General features: G+C 41.4%; 1 protein-coding gene across 2 annotated transcripts; it reads left to right on the top strand.

Moving 5' to 3' along the window:
- Positions 1–1,910: 1,910 nt before the first annotated feature.
- On the top strand, positions 1,911–16,037 carry SLC30A4 (solute carrier family 30 member 4). Of its 2 annotated transcripts, XM_069025597.1 has the most exons (7): positions 1,911–2,402; positions 7,223–7,369; positions 11,734–11,887; positions 12,125–12,338; positions 12,638–12,743; positions 15,051–15,185; positions 15,800–16,037. In XM_069025597.1, exons 1-7 carry the CDS (start codon positions 2,012–2,014, stop codon positions 15,952–15,954), a joined length of 1,302 nt encoding a protein of 433 aa, XP_068881698.1. In that variant the 5' UTR covers positions 1,911–2,011; the 3' UTR covers positions 15,955–16,037. The 2 variants fall into 2 exon arrangements, with proteins under 2 accessions (XP_068881698.1, XP_068881699.1); XM_069025598.1 differs by lacking the exon at positions 7,223–7,369.
- The last annotated feature ends 1,980 nt before the right edge of the window (positions 16,038–18,017 follow it).

The following is an 18,017-nucleotide window of genomic DNA, read 5'->3' as shown; positions in this document are numbered from 1 at the left end:
CATGTCTGTGTGTCCTAGCTTGTGCTGGTGCAAGTGGCAAAACTCTTGAAACACAGAGTGAGTTAAATCACCCAAAGAGAAGAGAAACATTAAATTAACTGGAACACAGTTGGGAGGACTTTTCTAGGCAGCAAGGCTGGCTTAACTGGTTCCCAGCCTTGGCTGCTCATTCTGACTCCCACACTGTTCAGTGCCCCCTCAGTTGTCATATTGATGTCTAAGCGAGTTGAGATCACGGAAGCAGTCTCAGTTACACGAACAAATATATCCCAAACCCTTCCAATATGCATTGTTTAATTCTGGCCCATATCAGTTCATTGTCCGGTCCCTGAACAATTGTGCTGATAACGCTACCAGGGGAATTATGAGGTGCGTGAAAGGGCAGGAGATGGCACCACTTTAGCCACTTGAGGAAGAATAACTTGAGATTACATGCTCAGGAAAACAGTCACATTGTAAAGTGGCAAGGGAGTTCAAAGCGTCATACTGTCTATTTTTGGGCATCATTAAGAGAACAACAATAAGCAACCTCCACCCAAGGCCAGTTCCAAGAAGGGGCTCACTCCACGTTCTGCAGCACCGCCCTGATGCCTGCCAGAATCTGCTATCAGCCCTTGACCAGAAAAGGAGTGCCCGTCTCCAAAAGCCTGCACTTCTATACAACTCTCCAGTCTTCACTTGGTAACTTCTTTCAACCAAGTCAAAAAAACAAGCTATGTACTTTCTCTCTGACAGGCATCATTTCCCAGAAATATTTATGGCTTCGGGAACTGACTGAATACAGTAATAGAATTTGGCCATAGGTACAAATAGCTGCTGAGCACATGTCGGCTGCAAATCAGGAGAAAATTTCTAGTACTCAGACCAATGAGGAGCGGGAATAACCTCTCAGAAAAATTAATAAAGGCAAAAATCTAATTACTCTTAAGTTAGAGCACAGTTATGAAAGGAATTATACATCAGCAGGGTCCCTGAGGTTTGTTTCTCCTTACATCCTTTAAGGAATGTTCAGAAAGGCATATGAAACTTCCTATAAGCCTGCCTTAATGAAGCTATTGAAACGGTGTAAAGAGCTGTGCAGTGACAGAGAAAGAGAAAAGCAACACAATGCAAACTTCTGCCTTTCAAAATCTGAAGCCAGAGCACGGAACTATGCAGTTCAGGCTTCCAGCGTACATGGAAACAGCCTCTTGTCTGTCACAGACCACCATACCCGCATTGTATGGCTTTGGCAGTTCTTAGCCTCTACCTCGCGTGGCATTTACCCGCTCAACACAAGCGCGCGGAGGAACGGGAGCAGCCCCTCAGGCCACCCCGAGGGACGCGCGGGAGCCGCCGCCGCGCCGGGCGGGCCCCTCGGCCCCGAGCGCCGCCCCGCGATCCCCCCCGCTCCGCGGGCAGCGCGGGCCCGGCGGGGCGGCGGCAGCGGGGCTCGAACCCGCGTTCGTCCCGCGCGGGCGGCGCAGGCGCGGTGCCGGCGGGGTCCGCGGGCGCGCAGGGGACGCGGGTCCCGCCCGCTGCTGCCGCCGCCGTGCGCGGGGCGGCCCCGGGAGCGCGCAGGGGTTGCGGGGGCGGCGCGGTGGCCGCCCGCGGCGGTGCGCGGAGCGGAGGGATGTGACGCGCATGGCGGCGGCGGCGGCGTTCCCCCTGCGCCGGCAGGGAGGCGGCCCCGCGCCCGGCGCCGCCTGCCCGGCCGCGGCGTGAGCGGGGCTGCGCCGGCTGAGCGCTGCGCGGGGTGAGCGGGGCTCCGGCGGTGACAGCGCCTCGCGGCGCGGTGCCCGGCGCGGAGGCGGCGCTGTGGGCCGGCGGTGCCGGGGCGCTCCGCGCCGGAGCCCCGCGCCGCGTTCCGTCCGGCCTGCGCAGGGCCCGGCGGGGCGATGTAGGGGACATGCCCTGACGGGACGACGAGCGGTCGGGGCGCCGCCTGCGAGGGCAGAGCTGCGCCAGCGGAGCCGCGCTCGGGCTGCTCGGGGGTCGGCCGCGCCCGGCGAGGCCCCCGAGCGCCGCCGCTATGGCTGGGGCCGGGCTCTGGACGAGCATCAAGTCCCTGCTAGGCAGGAGCGAAGACCCCCTGTTCCTGAACGACTCCAGTGCCTTTGACTTCTCGGACGAGGTGGGAGACGAGGACTTCCCCAGGTTTAACAAGCTGCGCGTGGTGGTGGCGGACGACGGCTCGGAGGCGGCCCCGGACACGCCGGTGAACGGGGCGTCCCTGGGGCTGGCGTCCGACGATGAGTCCTTGCTGGACCGGGACATCGCCCTGCGCAGCGCCCGGGCCAGCCGGCCGGACCCCTGCAGCGGCTGCAGCAGCCGGCGGGAGCGCTCCAAGCAGAGGAAGGTGAAGAAGCGGCTGACGCTCGCTGCCCTTCTCTACCTCCTCTTCATGACGGGGGAGCTCATAGGTGAGTCGGGGGCCTTCTGTGCCGTCCCTCCGGCATGGTGCCTCACAGCTCGTCACCCTGCTCCGGCCGCGGCTTTGAGTATTTACTGAGAGAAACCATCAGTCCATTAGAGAGACCACAGAGATGAGCTGCATGTGCAGAGAGTGAGAGGGAATAAAGTCCACCTGTATTTTCCATGAAAGAATTTGGAACTTCTCTTGCCTGAATCTCTTACCAATCCCCCGAAGTGGTATTAAATATGCATATTTTTCTTTGTCTAATGGCTTTTTATTTATCCTTTTAAGCTTTTAAGGTGTTTTTAACAAAGGAGAAGTGGCATGAACAATTTCAGTTGCAGCATTGTTTGATCACTGCCCTAATATCTTGCTGTGTTTGCAGCAAGAGAAAAAGAGGGAAATAGAGTTTCAAATGTGACATTTACCATAATAACAAAACTAGTATTGGGGGGGTATTCGTCCTTATTCACCAGATACAGCAATACACATGTTACTTAGAACTGAAAAGAAGTCCTGAGCTATCAACAGCAATCCAGTGAAAAAGTCACTCTCTTGAGAACTTCTTGATGTCCTGCTGTGCTCTGAACTAGCATGTGCTCCATCCAGACATAAATCATATGAGCACAGTCAATTAAAGTGATATTTTAACGCTTTCTGCTACAAGGTGTAAGAATACCAAGTAGTTGCATTAAATTATTTGTAGTTTTTGTTAGTATTTGCAGAAGTATAGTGGGGTTTTACCTGAAAATGAGTTCCTATATAAACATCTGATTGTTGGTCAGAAGAATGAACCTATTGCTCAAGTTCAGCTTTTATTGCTCCCTCCTAATGACCGTGCAGGATGAGGAGACCTGTGCATTATACACCAGTCTGTACTGAACAACTGTGCTTTATCTAATAAGCTGTAGCAGCATAGACTTGAAATAAAATGAGTGTCCCTGAGATGCATAGATTAGCTGTTAAATGTTACGACTTGGCCATTATCTAATCATTTTTACAAAGTTCAGTATTTATCTTTTAATCTCATTTCCTGTGTCCTGTTACTATTTGTTTATTGGATACATCCATGCGATGCAGTGCAAGTGTCTGCTGGGTGTGACTCAGCCTCCTGAAAAATGCTTAAACGCTCTCATCCACTGTCCCCTGATTTGGAGTTGTGGGGAGCACTACACAGTGCCACTACATTGATGTGTATGTTGAGCCAGGTCTCTCCATTGCAATTAATTGCTTTTAAATTTCTTTATTTTCAACATTCAAGTCTGAATCAGAGCTAATCAGATTAATTACTTGCCATAATTCAAACACACACAAAAAAAATTAAATCATAAAAACTTTCTGGAAGTGAAGAACAGTAGCATGGGACCCACATCCTCCTCCTGACTTCTGCAAATTAAGTCAATTGAGTGCTCGTGTGAAGTGAGCTTGAGCTCATGCTCTTGGATGCTTTTGCTAGGACAGCTGTGAGTTGTGTCTTTAAGACAAGTTTGTGCAAGATGGATAGGAAGCAAAATGATTGCTAGAGGATAAATAATGCAGTTTGTCTCACAGATGTAGGGGAAGAAAACCCCTAGAATGAATATTCCATTTGTCAGAGAAAGACCAGACTATTGACTGTGTCTGCCCCAGTCTTATTTGGGGCCTTATTTCAGGAACATGGGTTAATAGAAAAAAAGTGGGTTTGCCCTTCAGCATGTCTCAGTGTGTGGCTGGTCATTAATAACACTGCCACAATACATCAGCTTATTATGGCTAAGGCACTATGTGTCAAACCAGTTGTGGGGATTTAGCTGAATGCCTCCAATTGTCCCCTGGCTCCATGTTTTGTTCTCTGGCTGAGATTTTGGTTCAGCATGAACTCAGGTAAATTTGATAAGCAACAGTGTTGTATTTTAGGCTTAGACATCATTTAACATGAGAGTGATGTTAACTGATTGTGTTCCTATCAGAGTTCTGATGTACACTGAATTTAGTTGATCTGAAGGGCCTCTTACCGAATAATCTCCAAGCTGTTGGCAGGTTGATGCTCCAGTCACTGGGAGTGTTTCTACTGGGGCTTTGGATCTGATTCATGCAGTTGTAGACATCCCCATAGCTAGTGCAGGGAGAGCTCTAGAAATAATAGATGTTGAGAATAAAAATACTCTCTCATCACTGTCACATCATCTATTGTTCTTCCCATACAGTCAGGACTTGTGCAGGCTGAATTTGTCTGTACAAAGTGTTAGTGCTGTACTGTGGCTCGTCCTCCTCGGGTCTGGGTGTGCTGCTTCCAGCCATATTTCGTTCTTTGGGTATAGAATCAGAGAGCACTGAGGGCCAGACCCATAAAATATTCAGGCATCCATCTTCCACAGAGAATAATCAGAGGGTTTGGATATCTCTGTACTTCTGTGGATCTCGACCTGAATGACTTGTGATAGGGCAAGTAATCATCAGCAGAAGAGTAATTAGAGATATAGCCCCAAGTCCTGGGTCAGTGCCCCACCTGCTTAATTTATTTCACTCCAGCCCTGTACTATGTTCTCTTTGGTTGGTTTCAAATTTTTGAACTTTATGAATTGATCTGAAGCTCAGGTATTTGGGAAACTCTGATCATATAGGACATTTAAACTGACTTATATGATCTTTGACAGATTTGAGTTTATGAGGAAAAGGCAGAAGATTCTTTCAGACAATTTTTTCACTAAAAGTCTTTCTGCTGTCTGTTACCAATGTCAAGATGAAGGAAATCTTGTTTCAGCAGCATTTTTCATGAAATCTTGATTGGCATATTTTTTCCAAACCCATTACCCCAGCCTATCTCAGTGTTTGCTGTTTAGTTTGATGAACAGCCAGATAACAATTTACACTTTGGGGAAACCATTGTGCATCAAGAAATGAAAAACACACTGCAAGTCCTAATTAGCTTTTCTGACAGGGTTTTGATGTCTTCAGCTATGTTTAGAGATTTCTAATTGATCATCCATGAGGAGAACTGCTGTCCTTCATGGGTCACTGAAAACAGTGGTGAGCCATCAAGCTGTCTATTTGTAAAGGTTATAGATGTCTTTTTTTCCAAGTTGCCAATTGTATTTAAACATCCCCTAGGCAGTACCTTTAACCGAGCAATGAACCGATACCTTTAGAAACAGAGAACCTTTGATTTCAGAATTCCATAAATGGTGATTATGTTCCTTAATCCGCATGCTGCACTATGTTTAGCTTCAGTACCTGAATTCCTTCCTTATCATTTTATTTTGGAAGTCTTTAAAAGTGAGACGCTAGCCGAAGTGGAATTGACTCTTGGACTGAAGTGATTCTCAAAATTAATGCATATGAATCAACATATATACTATAGATAATGATATGTATAAACTGCTGAACTAAACGTCCTTGGATATAGATTATTGTTTCTTTTCTGTTGACTATAAAAGAGGCTGAGTTGCACTTTTCTAAGTGATTTTTTTTTAAATTATGGGAGAACAAAAATTAATTCAGAAAGGAAAGGCATAACTCATTTTACTTAAAAAGCCGCTGAATTGCTAAATCTTAAAAACTCATTGTTTTTGAGCTGTGATGGCCTTTTGGAGAATTTCAGCCTCAGAAGAATTTGACATAGAAAGTTCTGAACAATTGAAGAAAGGGACTGGAGGAAAGGAGCAGTTTGAAATGTAGTGCATTTGGTAGTTACCCACAGCACAAACAGTACTGCAGTACCAACTGTGCTCCGTGTTTGGCTGGGGAGGAAAGAGTAGCTCTCTCTGCAGGTGTGTACATAAGAACACCCACAGCCACACACACACAGGTTTTATGACTAGTGTTAAAAGCAATCAGCCAGTTGTGAATTCCCCTTTGCTATTTCTTCTGGTCAGCCTCTTCACTAAGACAATTTTAATTGTATACGAAGATTTCTTTATTTGAAATGCTAGTTGGAGCCTGAAGCCTGCCAAATGGCACACCAGCTGCACGCTTTGCTCAGTACAATTTACAGGCTGCACGACAATCTCAAGGTAAAAAGAGAAACCAAATCATAGCTGAGCGGACACTGAAGATGTGATCTTTTCTGAGATAATGGGCTTACCTTCAAGCATATGCAAGACAACACAGCCTTGTCCTTGATTCCCCTTTGTATAAGGGATACTTAAGTGAGAGCTGCGCTGTTTAAATCTCTCACCCATCCAATAGTAGCACTAGCAGTTGAATTGGAACAAAGATATTCACCTTTGATCTCAGGTTATTTGTCTCAATGCAGCTCATAATTACAAGAAAAGATTATGGTAATAACAAAGAAAAATGCTGTACAACTGAAAGTCATTGTCTGCAATAGATATTGGAAGAACGTACACGCTCCTTCCAGGACAGGGAATAATTAAGGTTAAAAGATAACGTAATAAAAATAAAAAGGGGACAGGGTAAATTTCCTGGTCATTGAATCTTTGGACTTCTGTTCCTGTTCTGTAATGTCAGAATGTTTAACAGATGTAGTTTAAGAAAAGAATCAGTTGTGCAGTAATATGTGGAGAAAAGATACAAAACTGTTTTGGACCTGATATGGCAAACGTTATGATGCAAGTAGTCTCTGTTAGAATTACAGGAGTTAATCCTTTCTATGTTACTCTTAATAGAAAGCACACTTGACTGCACTTCTAACTATGGTAGCTTTAAATTATAGCAAGGCATTTTTCTTGTAATGGCAAAACCTCCCCATGTTTAGTGAGTATGAGAAGGGCTCTCATGTACTTACTGCACTATTCTGAAAAGAAATAACTGTAAGCTATGCAAGAAGATATTACGTAAAATAATTAAAAGTGTCATGTGTCCTGACTTTTCCAATTATGTTTTCAGGTGGCTATGTTGCTAACAGTCTAGCAATTATGACAGATGCACTTCACATGCTAACTGACCTTAGTGGTATTATTTTGACCCTCCTCGCTCTCTGGCTGTCTGCAAAATCTCCGACAAAGAGGTTCACTTTTGGATTTCATCGTTTAGGTATGTAGATAGCAGATTTTGCTTTTAAAGTGTATTATAAGCAACAACTGTAAAGAGCACCTAATTCTAGAAGAATAGGTAGCTAGAAAGAAAGTAGCAACAAACCTAAGAGTTGCTTTAACTGACTCTTAATGTCCTTTCTGGCCATTGTGGATACACTACTTAGCTTGTATTCCCACAAGTGAATAGACTGAAAAAAAACAACAACTTGGCCAAAAGTTTGATGGCAGAATTTCATTCACCGGGAGCAGGGCAGGTCTCTCCATCTCTGTCAACTAGGACTTAGCAGAGTCAGAGTTAAATTCTGAATGCCTGATTCACCTTCCATCTTGAAGAGGGAGGCTGGGGAATGGAATTCATGATGACATTGTTGGTGCAGGAGCTGTGCATGGCAGCCCATTGTTGTTCACAACAGATTATTGCCAGTACCCAGGATTTACAAAATCTTGTTGACTTCAGCAGAATTGTGATACTGGTAAAAGGTCCTATTCAATGTGAAAAATTACATTTTAATCCTCTACTAAGAAGTTACATGGAACATATTATTAGAGAGCTCTGCCCTGCCAGAAGTCGTATAAATCAGTATTCCTTTTGCATTCCCCAAACTACAGAAAGCTGAGGTCAAAATTTCCCGTGGTTTGCAAAGTACAGCAAGTTGCTTAACCTCTGTCCAGTTTAGGTGTCTGTAAAAAGAAGTATAAACAGAATTATGGACTAACCCTTGGAAGAATATTTTCAGGATTTCTTACTTCATGTTTGGAAATGTAATGATGATAAAGGGTGTTTTCATGTGGTTGCTAACTGGATATAATAATTCATAATAGGCAGCTGCAGGTCTGTAGACATTTTAGCAAAAGCTTCAAAGTTTCTTTTTCATGAAATAGAGAATTTCTAGTGTCACAGTTTTCTACCTGTTTTCTGTGACACTCTATAGCATACATTTTCCAAGGAATTTCAATCTTATGTAGTCACTATTTGCAATTCTTATTTTTGCTGCTAGAACAGCAGTAGAATTCAACAACTCCATCACTCCTTGTCATTTGTCATCAGTTAGTCACTAGTGCATGAATGCATAACTCTGTACACTAGCTAAGCTCTTTGGGGCTCTAGCAAGAAAGCATTAGCAATGCCAGCATTTCCCATTACAAACTTTTCTTTCATTAAGTTTTAATTTTGTGATAGGAGCTCCCCTGATACTGAAACCTGACCTTGCAGGCATGCCCCTGGCATTTGCTCATACTCTCCAGAAGGATGTTTGTTAGCATTTATACATGCTTTAACCCTATTTCAAAATCATTTGGGTAGTTTCTATGTCTTTGTAACTTTTCTAAAACCAAATAGCACATACATTGAACATGCCATGGCCTAGATTAAAACAGGGGTGTATCTTAAGAAGAATAAAAGGAACTTGCTTAACCATTAAAATCTTGCTCAGTCCTGTAAATTTTCTCTGATTTTGCAATTAATGTGAAAGAAGAAATCCCTGAGGATTCCTGCCACCTCAGTTTCTATATATTTTTTTCTTTCCATTTTACTGCCAAGAAAAATACTAGTCAGACTGGTCCAGTGGTGGTCCATGGGCCAGATGTGGCCCATAAAATTAGTATGTACTGCCCTTCTCCCTAGGAGAGAAGCTTCTCAGTTCTGCAGCACTTGGTCCTCCTTTTCTGCTCCCAGTGCCAGTAGGTGGTCAAGGACTAGAACAGGTTGTGGAGTGTCCTCAGTTGGAAATACATGAAATTCACCTGGAAGCAGCCCTGAGCCACCTGCTGTAGTTGATCCTCCCTTGAGCAGGACTACCCAATTTCCAGGGTTCCTTTTTACTTCAACCATCCTGCATGAGTAACAGCAGTGCAGCTGTCTGGAGGAGGAGGAGGAGAGCCTGGGGCTGGGGAGAAGAGTTTCCATGCTGCAGTAGGGAAGGGGAAGTGAGTAAAGGCCTTGCCAGGGACCCCCAAAATGAAGAAGATGGGATGGTTCAAAATTACTACACACAGTCTTTTTAAAAATCACATTTGTGAAATTTATTTGCCTGCTTTTAGGCACCCAGTCTGAATGCTGTGGCCTGAGGGCCCAGTTTCACACATCAGTGAGTGCTGGCAATGGAACAAAGCAGTTTCTAGGGTATATCCTCATTGTAACACATTTTTCCAAGTAACCTATATGTAAGAAGCTTGTCAGCAAATAATACCAGTTCAAGAATAGCTTAAATTTCACAAGAGAGATGTTAAAACATGTTGGGATGTTAAAAATAGGGTACACATTGGGCATCTGTCAGAAAAAGATGTGGAGCATTTGTTTAAAGCTGGGAATATGTGCAAGAACTGTCTCATCACTGACCTGCTTTGCATTAAGTTTTAAGATAATCCATACATTCAGTAGGCATGAAAATGTTCTAAAGAACAATGTTTCTGGTACTTGTTATTTTAGTTTGTAGAATGATGAATTTTCAAACTTGTCCCCATAAACATTGCTTTGTAAAAGCCACAGACCTGTTAGTTATCCAGTTGAATTCCAGAAAGAAGTTAGCACTAATTTTCATTTATTTGAATTCTCTTTGCATACATAATATATAAGTTCCATCTTCAGTTTTATTCCATTTTCAGTCGTGAAAAGGAAGCTGACAGATTTAAGAATGGGTTAGAAAAGTGAAGACAAAATAATGGAAATTGCAGTCATGTTGAAAAAGAATTAAATTCTGGAAGCCAAAAATAGTTCAGTTTCACCACCAAGTGCAGATACCTCCTTTTCAGCAAGACACTGAGCAGATTTAAGCATAGATATGGAATCTGGCACTTTTCCATTGCTGCAGAGACAATGTCAGTAATGACAGAATCAGACAGTCCACTGAAACTGTGCACAGTTCATTTCACAAGAAGTGAAAGATCTCAGCCAGATTTACAATGCTGACATGACAGTGACTGTGGAAGAAACTGCAAGGAAAACACTGGTTTCCATTGCAGAAAACATGCGTTTAGATTGTAAAAGCACACTGTATTGTTTCTCTGGTAAATGCTAATATGCTATGGCTTCACAAGTTTTTAAAAAAGCATTCTGGAAAACCTTCTAAGCAATGTATTGTGTACTTTTAAGGCCCTTGCCAGCTTCGTAAAGATCACTTCCATTTGCATGGATATTTCCAGAATTTTCAAGTTGCTCTGAAATCATCTCAGACTGTGACAGTTCCCTTTCAGAGCCTTGTTACTGCCTGGTAATGCTGTTCCTCATCCAGGCATTGACACACTACCCAGCAGCTGAATGCGTTGGTGTGAGTGTCTTCTCCCATAATGATGCTAATAATTCAGTGTATGGATCAAGTGATTTTGGTGATATTAAAATGCTGATATAACTGCATGGGGTTTTTTTCTGTAATAATAAATAAAATTAAAACACTTCTGAGTTAGAAATGACATCTGCAGTAACCAAAGTTGTACTGCATGCTGACAGATTCAAAGCAGAGGGAGAACAGAGGCAATTCTCAGATGAGTGTTCTTAGACCTATGGTATAGCCAAAGGGAAGAACTTTGCCCTTACTGGGGAGGAAATCAGGGCAACGTGTGGAACTAGGGGGAAGAACAAACATTACAATTCCAAGTAAATTAATTCCACCTCTGAGTTCGCAGAGGAAGGCTGAGATCCCAGTGATCCATCTGGCAAGTGACAGTAATGAGCATTATGCATAATGATTACAGATTACTCAGGCATGGCTGCAGATTTACATGCAATACAATGGAGTGAGCATTAAGGTTTTCCCAGTGCTTTTTGTAAAGCCCTGTATTAACATGCTTATAAGTGGGACAGTCGTTAACTGGGCTAATGTTTTCTCTGTCAGCTGTATTGCTTTTATTTTGTTAAATTTCAGCTGCTGCACAGCAATAGTTTTAAGAATATGAAGCTAGAGGGTAAAAATAAGTTTATGATAAAAGCAATCTAGTGGCCCATTTGGAAGTACCTATTTTCTTTATGGTAGGACCTTAAAACTTTTGTTTCTTTTATTGTGGGTGGACTGGTGATGTTTGAGATCACCTGTCCTCCTCATCCCTGGACAGGGCCTTTGCTTGTAACTTCTCAGGCAAATGTTCTGGGTTGTCTGAAGAAGTCAGGATCATCACCTGTGCAGAAGTTTTCAGAGAAAACATAATTTGAGGTATACAGTGATGACAGGGACATGTGAAGGAGTAGATTAGAACAAACTCCATTGGTTAATCCTATTTTACAAGTTTTATTTGCCACACAACTTGTTCGTTTATATTAGGTATAATATGCATAAAGTAGTTAAAACAAGGCCCTGTCCACATTCTAATTTGGAAATAAAAATGGAGCTGAGACACATTTTTATAACGTTTTTTCCTTTCTGTTTGCAGAAGTACTGTCAGCCATCATTAGTGTACTGCTGGTCTATATCCTTATGGCATTCCTCTTGTATGAGGCTGTTCAGAGAACTATCCATATGGACTATGAAATAAATGGTGATATAATGCTCATCACAGCAGCCGTCGGTGTTGCAGTTAACTTAATGTAAGATCTCTCTCTCCATTAACACTCACAAATGTATTTCTGAATAAGCTGCTAATTCATTCATGGCCTGTAACTTCCTCTTGGGATGTAATTTTGCTGGACCTCTGAATTTTTCATAAATAAGACAAGAAATTACACTGAATACTACTTTTTCAATTACTTGGTTTAAAATGAAAAACACCAACAAATCCTCCCTAAAGCCTGTTTCTTGAAGCGTTTTTTTTCTTCCACTTTCAGAATGGGGTTTTTGCTGAATCAGTCTGGCCACCTTCACTCCCACTCCCATTCCCACCCTCACTCTCACGTACCTCAGCCAAACTCTCCAAACACAGCCCAGGGCAGCAGCCATGGACACAGCAGCCTGGCCGTGAGAGCAGCGTTTGTCCATGCCCTGGGGGACCTGGTACAGAGCATTGGGGTGCTCGTAGCTGCCTACATCATCCGCTTTAAGGTAAGGAGGGGCCTCTTCTGGAGCCACGGGGGAATTCTTGGCTTTTCAGCTCCGGTGATTAAAGTAAAAAGGGGCCTGGTTTTATAGGTTATTTAAAATATCTGTGATATTTTATGATAAGCTTCATACATTCATGCAAAATAAGCAAATCTGTTTCTATTACATATTTTCTAACTATTCAAGCAAAAAAAAATTATTCATAAAATTTGGAACTAGAAGTAACTGTGTTTTCTGAGTCACATTTTTGTAAGGGAGCTTGTTTTCATACCTCCTTTGACATTGTGAAATTTCCCTTGCAGCCAGAATACAAGATTGCTGATCCTGTATGTACATATGTATTTTCCATACTGGTGGTTTTTACAACAGTTCGAATTCTGTGTGACACAGGAGTTATTATTCTGGAAGGTAAGATCTGTGCCCAGTCTGCAGTACCTTACATGCCAAATACCAGTGAGCATTGGCCCTTTCTTGACATCGTGATCACCATCTCTAACTGGGTTGTGCCTGGAGATCTGTCTGTATTGGTGCTGCTTTATTCTGGTGGTTCTTTATGGTTCCTCTAAATTGCAGCAGTCTTTAGGTGTCTGACTTGGCCAGAACAACACAAGTCCTATCTCTGCACACTCTTTACCATCAGGAGATGGGGAAGTGAAATGTACAGAACTTTCCTGTGTGTCTGCAGTGACTCTCAGCTAAATCAAGTGAACATTTGCCCAGACTCAGTTCTACACTCTCACTTTAATTACTTGTACAGTTAAAATGAATGTGAATGCAGGTAAAAGGAGGAAGCAAGCTTAGGTAAATGGCTGGACATGTGGTTCATGCCTGTTCTGTCTTCCCCTTTCCACAACTGCATTACTTTGAATTAGTTGTGTGTATCTACTGTTCCCATAGGGGAAGCTGCAAGTTAAGAGTGGTGTAAAAAGAAGAAAAAAAAAAGGGAAGAAAAAGTTGAACATAGGCTGAAGGATCTTATCTCTTGTGACATAGAAGGAAACATGTCAGCAACATCCTTTGCTTTATCATAGCTTACATGCCAACTATTACTGCTTGATCTAGTACTATTACTTTATGAAAGTGAAGATGTTAGGGCTGGGAGAAAAATCCTAGGTTTTAACTGCACATTCTTAACTGTTTCATGTGAATTATCATTGACTTTACTTTTATTACGTTATGAAGTTAAATCAGAAACCTCAGAATCTTCAGTCAAGTGCTTTTGCTGTCACTTAAGATTAAAAAAAAAAAATCAAACAAAGTGGAAGTTCACTGAGAAGGTAAAAATGATGAAATTCACTGAAGAACCCTCCAAGGCAATAGATTTAGCTGAAGAAAATAGATAAGGCAAACTAATGAAGTATCAGATTCCAGATGTTTTGAGTTGTAGCTGTTTGCATAGGTATCCCAGTTGTCATAAAAATCTCTAAATTAATGATGTCATTAAAAGTGATGATACATGGGCTTTATGCATGCTAGGGAACTTTGCCAACTCAAATTCAGGATCTCCAGAGAATGGACTTGTGTTTGTACTGGAAAGTGCTTCTGCAACATCAAGGCCCTTGAAGCTTTATCAACTTTTAGTATTAACTTAAGCTTCCTCATTATACTAAGAATGCTAAATTAAAAAATTAAATAGCTATCCAACACAAGCAATGAGATTTCAGCTTTTAATATAGATTTATAAGGCAGAATGGAAGCCCATCACAAGTACCATGTAGATACGAGAATTTAAGTCCATTTGTCCTGGGAAAAAAAAAGCTGTACAAATACCAGACAGTTAGCTAGTTATTTACCTAAATTATTTATCTAAATTATTTAGCTAAATAAATTTTGATGGGTCTCCACTAGAAGGAAAATTTTGTTTCATATGAGACAATCCTAGACACTGAACTTTCAAAAGAGGTAGTATGGAACTAACATAATTTAAGAGACAGTAAGGCACCAGGTTCAGAGAAGTCATGCCAAAAGTGAAGAAATTTGAGAAGCAAGTGGCTGGACTCCTCATAGTATATATAAAGAAACTCCATAAAACTAGAAAATAACCAATAAAAGCTACTATAGAATCAAAACTACTCAGAAGGAGTTTATTCAGTACTTGTATTAGTTTTTGAGCCATGTTGATCATCTAAAATTTTGATTCTGCCCTTTGTACAGATAAAGGGCTGGTGATGGTTAAGTTACAGAGGTGCTGCTGAAAATACCTAAAGGACTTGATCTCTGATTTGCAGAGATGACACACTGTAAGACACAGTCCTCTGTGGTGACCACTGCACATGGATTACTGTAGCCTGTGAACATGATATCAGGTACCTGAAGAGAAGTTTCAGGAGACAGGCCCTAGCATTTTATTTTTTAACAGATTTTGACCTTAGAGTCTGGCCTAAGCAGTTACTAGGGCTAGAAGCTGCAGTAAAGTTGTCAACAAAATTACATAATTGCAAAGGATCTAACGTTGGCTGTTGCCAGAGAGTGGATTCTGGACAGGACAGATTCCAGTTGAGACAGCACTGCAATTCCTGTACAACTTCTGTATCCATGCTGGACTTAACAGGTCCATTTCCATATTATTTTCTGTTGATAACATGGAAGTTACTAATCACTTCCAACAGCACAAATTCTAATTTTTTTTGACATTGAGATCTGTCATGACATTTTAAAGGCTACTGAAACTTTGCAGAAGACAGAATTAATTTTATCTCATGTTTGGTATCACAGGAGTTCCAAGGCACTTAAACGTGGATCGCATCAAGGAAGACTTGATGAAAATTGAAGATGTTTATTCTATAGAAGATTTAAATGTTTGGTCTCTCACTGCAGGAAAAACAACTGCCATAGTCCACTTGCAACTAGGTAAGCTACTGGATAGCATAATTCTAAATTAAATCCAAGTGTAGGATAAACCCTGCCACTTCCTCTTCATATTGCTAAGTTGAACCAAGAAATATCATTCTGGGGAAAGAAAATCTACTAACTCTGGTTTTGTACAGCAAGGAATAGAATACCTTGGCCCAGAAACACATGGTGTAAATGAAAATTGTGCAAATAAAATAGATTCATACCAAAATACCCAATGCAGATTCTTTGGGTAGGGGAAAAAAAGCAACACAAAATTTCTCCTCAGAAATTTTCTCACATGTTTAGGGAAAGAAAGGGTGAAGTTCTAATGTGGATCAATCTAATATATGAAAAAGAAATGTTTTGCCAAAACATGTGCTGATTCAGACATCTAACTATACTACGAATATCAGTTCTTAGTAAGAAAGCTCAGGTTTTTGGGGCAAAGTGTCAGACACACAGAGTTCTGTCAAGAGAGGTGTAAAATAACAGTTATAATAAAGAGGTCACACAGTGACCACAAGAACAATACTAAATTAATAAATGACTGGAGCAAAAATTATTCTCATCGGTGGATTGCCCAGGTCTCTTACAGAGTGAATTTATTAATTATTTTCTTAATTTTCCAGTTCCTGGTAGTTCATCTAAATGGGAAGATGTTCAGTCCAAGGCCCGACAACTGCTGCTGAACACGTTTGGAATGTACAAGTGCTCTGTCCAGCTTCAGAGTTACAAACAAGAAATGAGCAAAACCTGTGCGAGTTGTCAGAGTTCCAGTGCCTAATTTCATATGTTTTGGGAACTGCTGCCTTATTCTTTACCTTATGTAGTCAAAGACTGAGAGCAATAAATGCAAAATGAAAATTATCCAATATTAACCATTAATATGTGGATTTGTACCGTGGGACATGCAGCAGGGAGAACTGGTGCTGCAAGAAGTGCAGTGGTTGTCCTACAGAACATGTATTTCACTCTCTCCCTTGTACTGGTTTATTCAATTTATTATGATTTTGCGACAAAGCTGTTTTTGGATTATTGTTTACAAACTGGAACATGGCTCTGCAGATACCTCACAAATTACAGTCAAATATTGTCCTTCAATCATTACGTACCACAAAGTACCTGCACTCCAAACAGAGAGCATCAAGGATTCAGTATTTCATTCAAAAGTCTCTAATGCTGATCATACCAGGGTTGCACAATATATCATGATCCCCAAACTCATTATTCAGTATTTTTACAATAGTAATTTTCATACAGCATCTCAAACTATTAACACATACATTAAGTTGAATTATTGTGGAAACTGTCTCTTCAGAGATACTGCAAAATACAGAATTTACTGTACCCAGACCAGAAAGTTAGCTTTAATCTGGGCATTCAGAGATCCAGATAGGAAGATCCTTGCCCAGACTTCTGGTATTTAACTAGAGACCCAACACTGGACCCAAAGTGTTTTAAGTGATCAGTTATCGTTAATGTATTTTAGAATAGGATTTATACATTAGAAACAGCTTATTTATTTTACAAAGTTTTGACTTGTAAGATGAATTTATTATTAATAATCTTGAATGTCTAAACCATCATTTGATTCACATTAAAAGGCCAGTTGATTAGCATGCATTCTAATTGTAATTAATAAATGTCCTGTAATTGATCATTTTTTCATGATTGTTTTGTTTTAAAAGTAAAATGATAGATGTTTGACATGGAAATACTCTCAAATGCCATCTACAGAGATGGGCATCTAACAGGAAAGTGGGGAGCAGAAGTTTTAGAGATGCACAATTCCATCCATCACAATCTCTGACCTTTTCATCTTTGCTTTGAGCACAGCATGGCAGCATCCTGACAGGAAAGCCACTGCAACAGCAGTTCCCACTACTTAGCTTATGAATAAAGCAAGATCCAAGCAAGCTCAGTAACCTAATGGTGTTGGACAACAATATCATAACAACCTACAGTGGCAGAAAGGGCCTTTTGTATTTACAGAGAGGAGGCAACCTGAAAAGACTCTGTGTTCATCTGGACAGCTCAGACTCCACGAAGTGGAACTGTTTGGCCTCATTGTGGAACCCCTGTATTTTGAATGTACACAAGATAATAAATCTTGACACTAATGTATCATACACCTACAAGCTCAGATTTAACCTGCTTCTGAATTCATTGGCATTGAAGAAGATAAGGGCAGCAAAAATACGACCTACAAAGTTCAGAAGATGAGAAGAACTTGGCTTCAAATATTTTTTGCTTATTCTGTACTTTCACCTTTATGCAGAACTTCCACTGATATGAAAAGTAGTTCTCTGTGTGCATCAGAAAGGAACATTTTTGCCCAGTTAAGGTTATTGTGATACTCAGCTGTGAATACTTCAGCTATTGTCTGTTTTAAAATTTGCTAGGGTTTCACATTTTCATCAGGCTGATTTGTATCTGCATTTGGCGGTAACAATCTTGGCTTCTTCCTTTTTTGGAGGTAGGGGTCACATGACGAATTTTTATTGATGAAAACTGACAGCACATTGTGAATTTGGACAAAGTGCACATAACACTGGACTGTGTTTGTATCTGTTTGGGCGAGAAACGGGAACACCCGTGTACAGCATGGGAGCACGTGCAGCTCAAAAGCAGCACCGTGCTCGGGAAGGTGATGCTGCAATACAAACACTCTCATTAATTAAGCCATATCACAGTTCGTGAAAAATGTGCATCCCATCCTTACAAACTTACTGGCAAAAACACTCCACAAACAACAGGTATTTTGCACATACTACTGCTCAAATGGGTTTTAATTAAATTGGGGTTTACAGTTGATGTAATTAGATGTTGAAGTACAGTAGACATGTA

This window comes from Aphelocoma coerulescens, chromosome 10, assembly GCF_041296385.1.
Source record: "Aphelocoma coerulescens isolate FSJ_1873_10779 chromosome 10, UR_Acoe_1.0, whole genome shotgun sequence".
Classification (NCBI taxonomy): domain Eukaryota; kingdom Metazoa; phylum Chordata; class Aves; order Passeriformes; family Corvidae; genus Aphelocoma; species Aphelocoma coerulescens.
Note: the sequence above shows the minus strand (reverse complement) of the source record. Positions and strands in the feature narration are given on the sequence as shown.

Bases quoted from the DNA above. Each gene is read 5' to 3' on its own strand.
- SLC30A4 (XM_069025597.1), top strand. From the start codon at position 2,012: ATGGCTGGGGCCGGGCTCTGGACGAGCATCAAGTCCCTGCTAGGCAGG. The intron at 2,403-7,222 runs GTGAGTCGGGGG...TTATGTTTTCAG, and splicing joins CATGACGGGGGAGCTCATAG to GTGGCTATGTTGCTAACAGT. The intron at 15,186-15,799 runs GTAAGCTACTGG...TTAATTTTCCAG, and splicing joins CATAGTCCACTTGCAACTAG to TTCCTGGTAGTTCATCTAAA.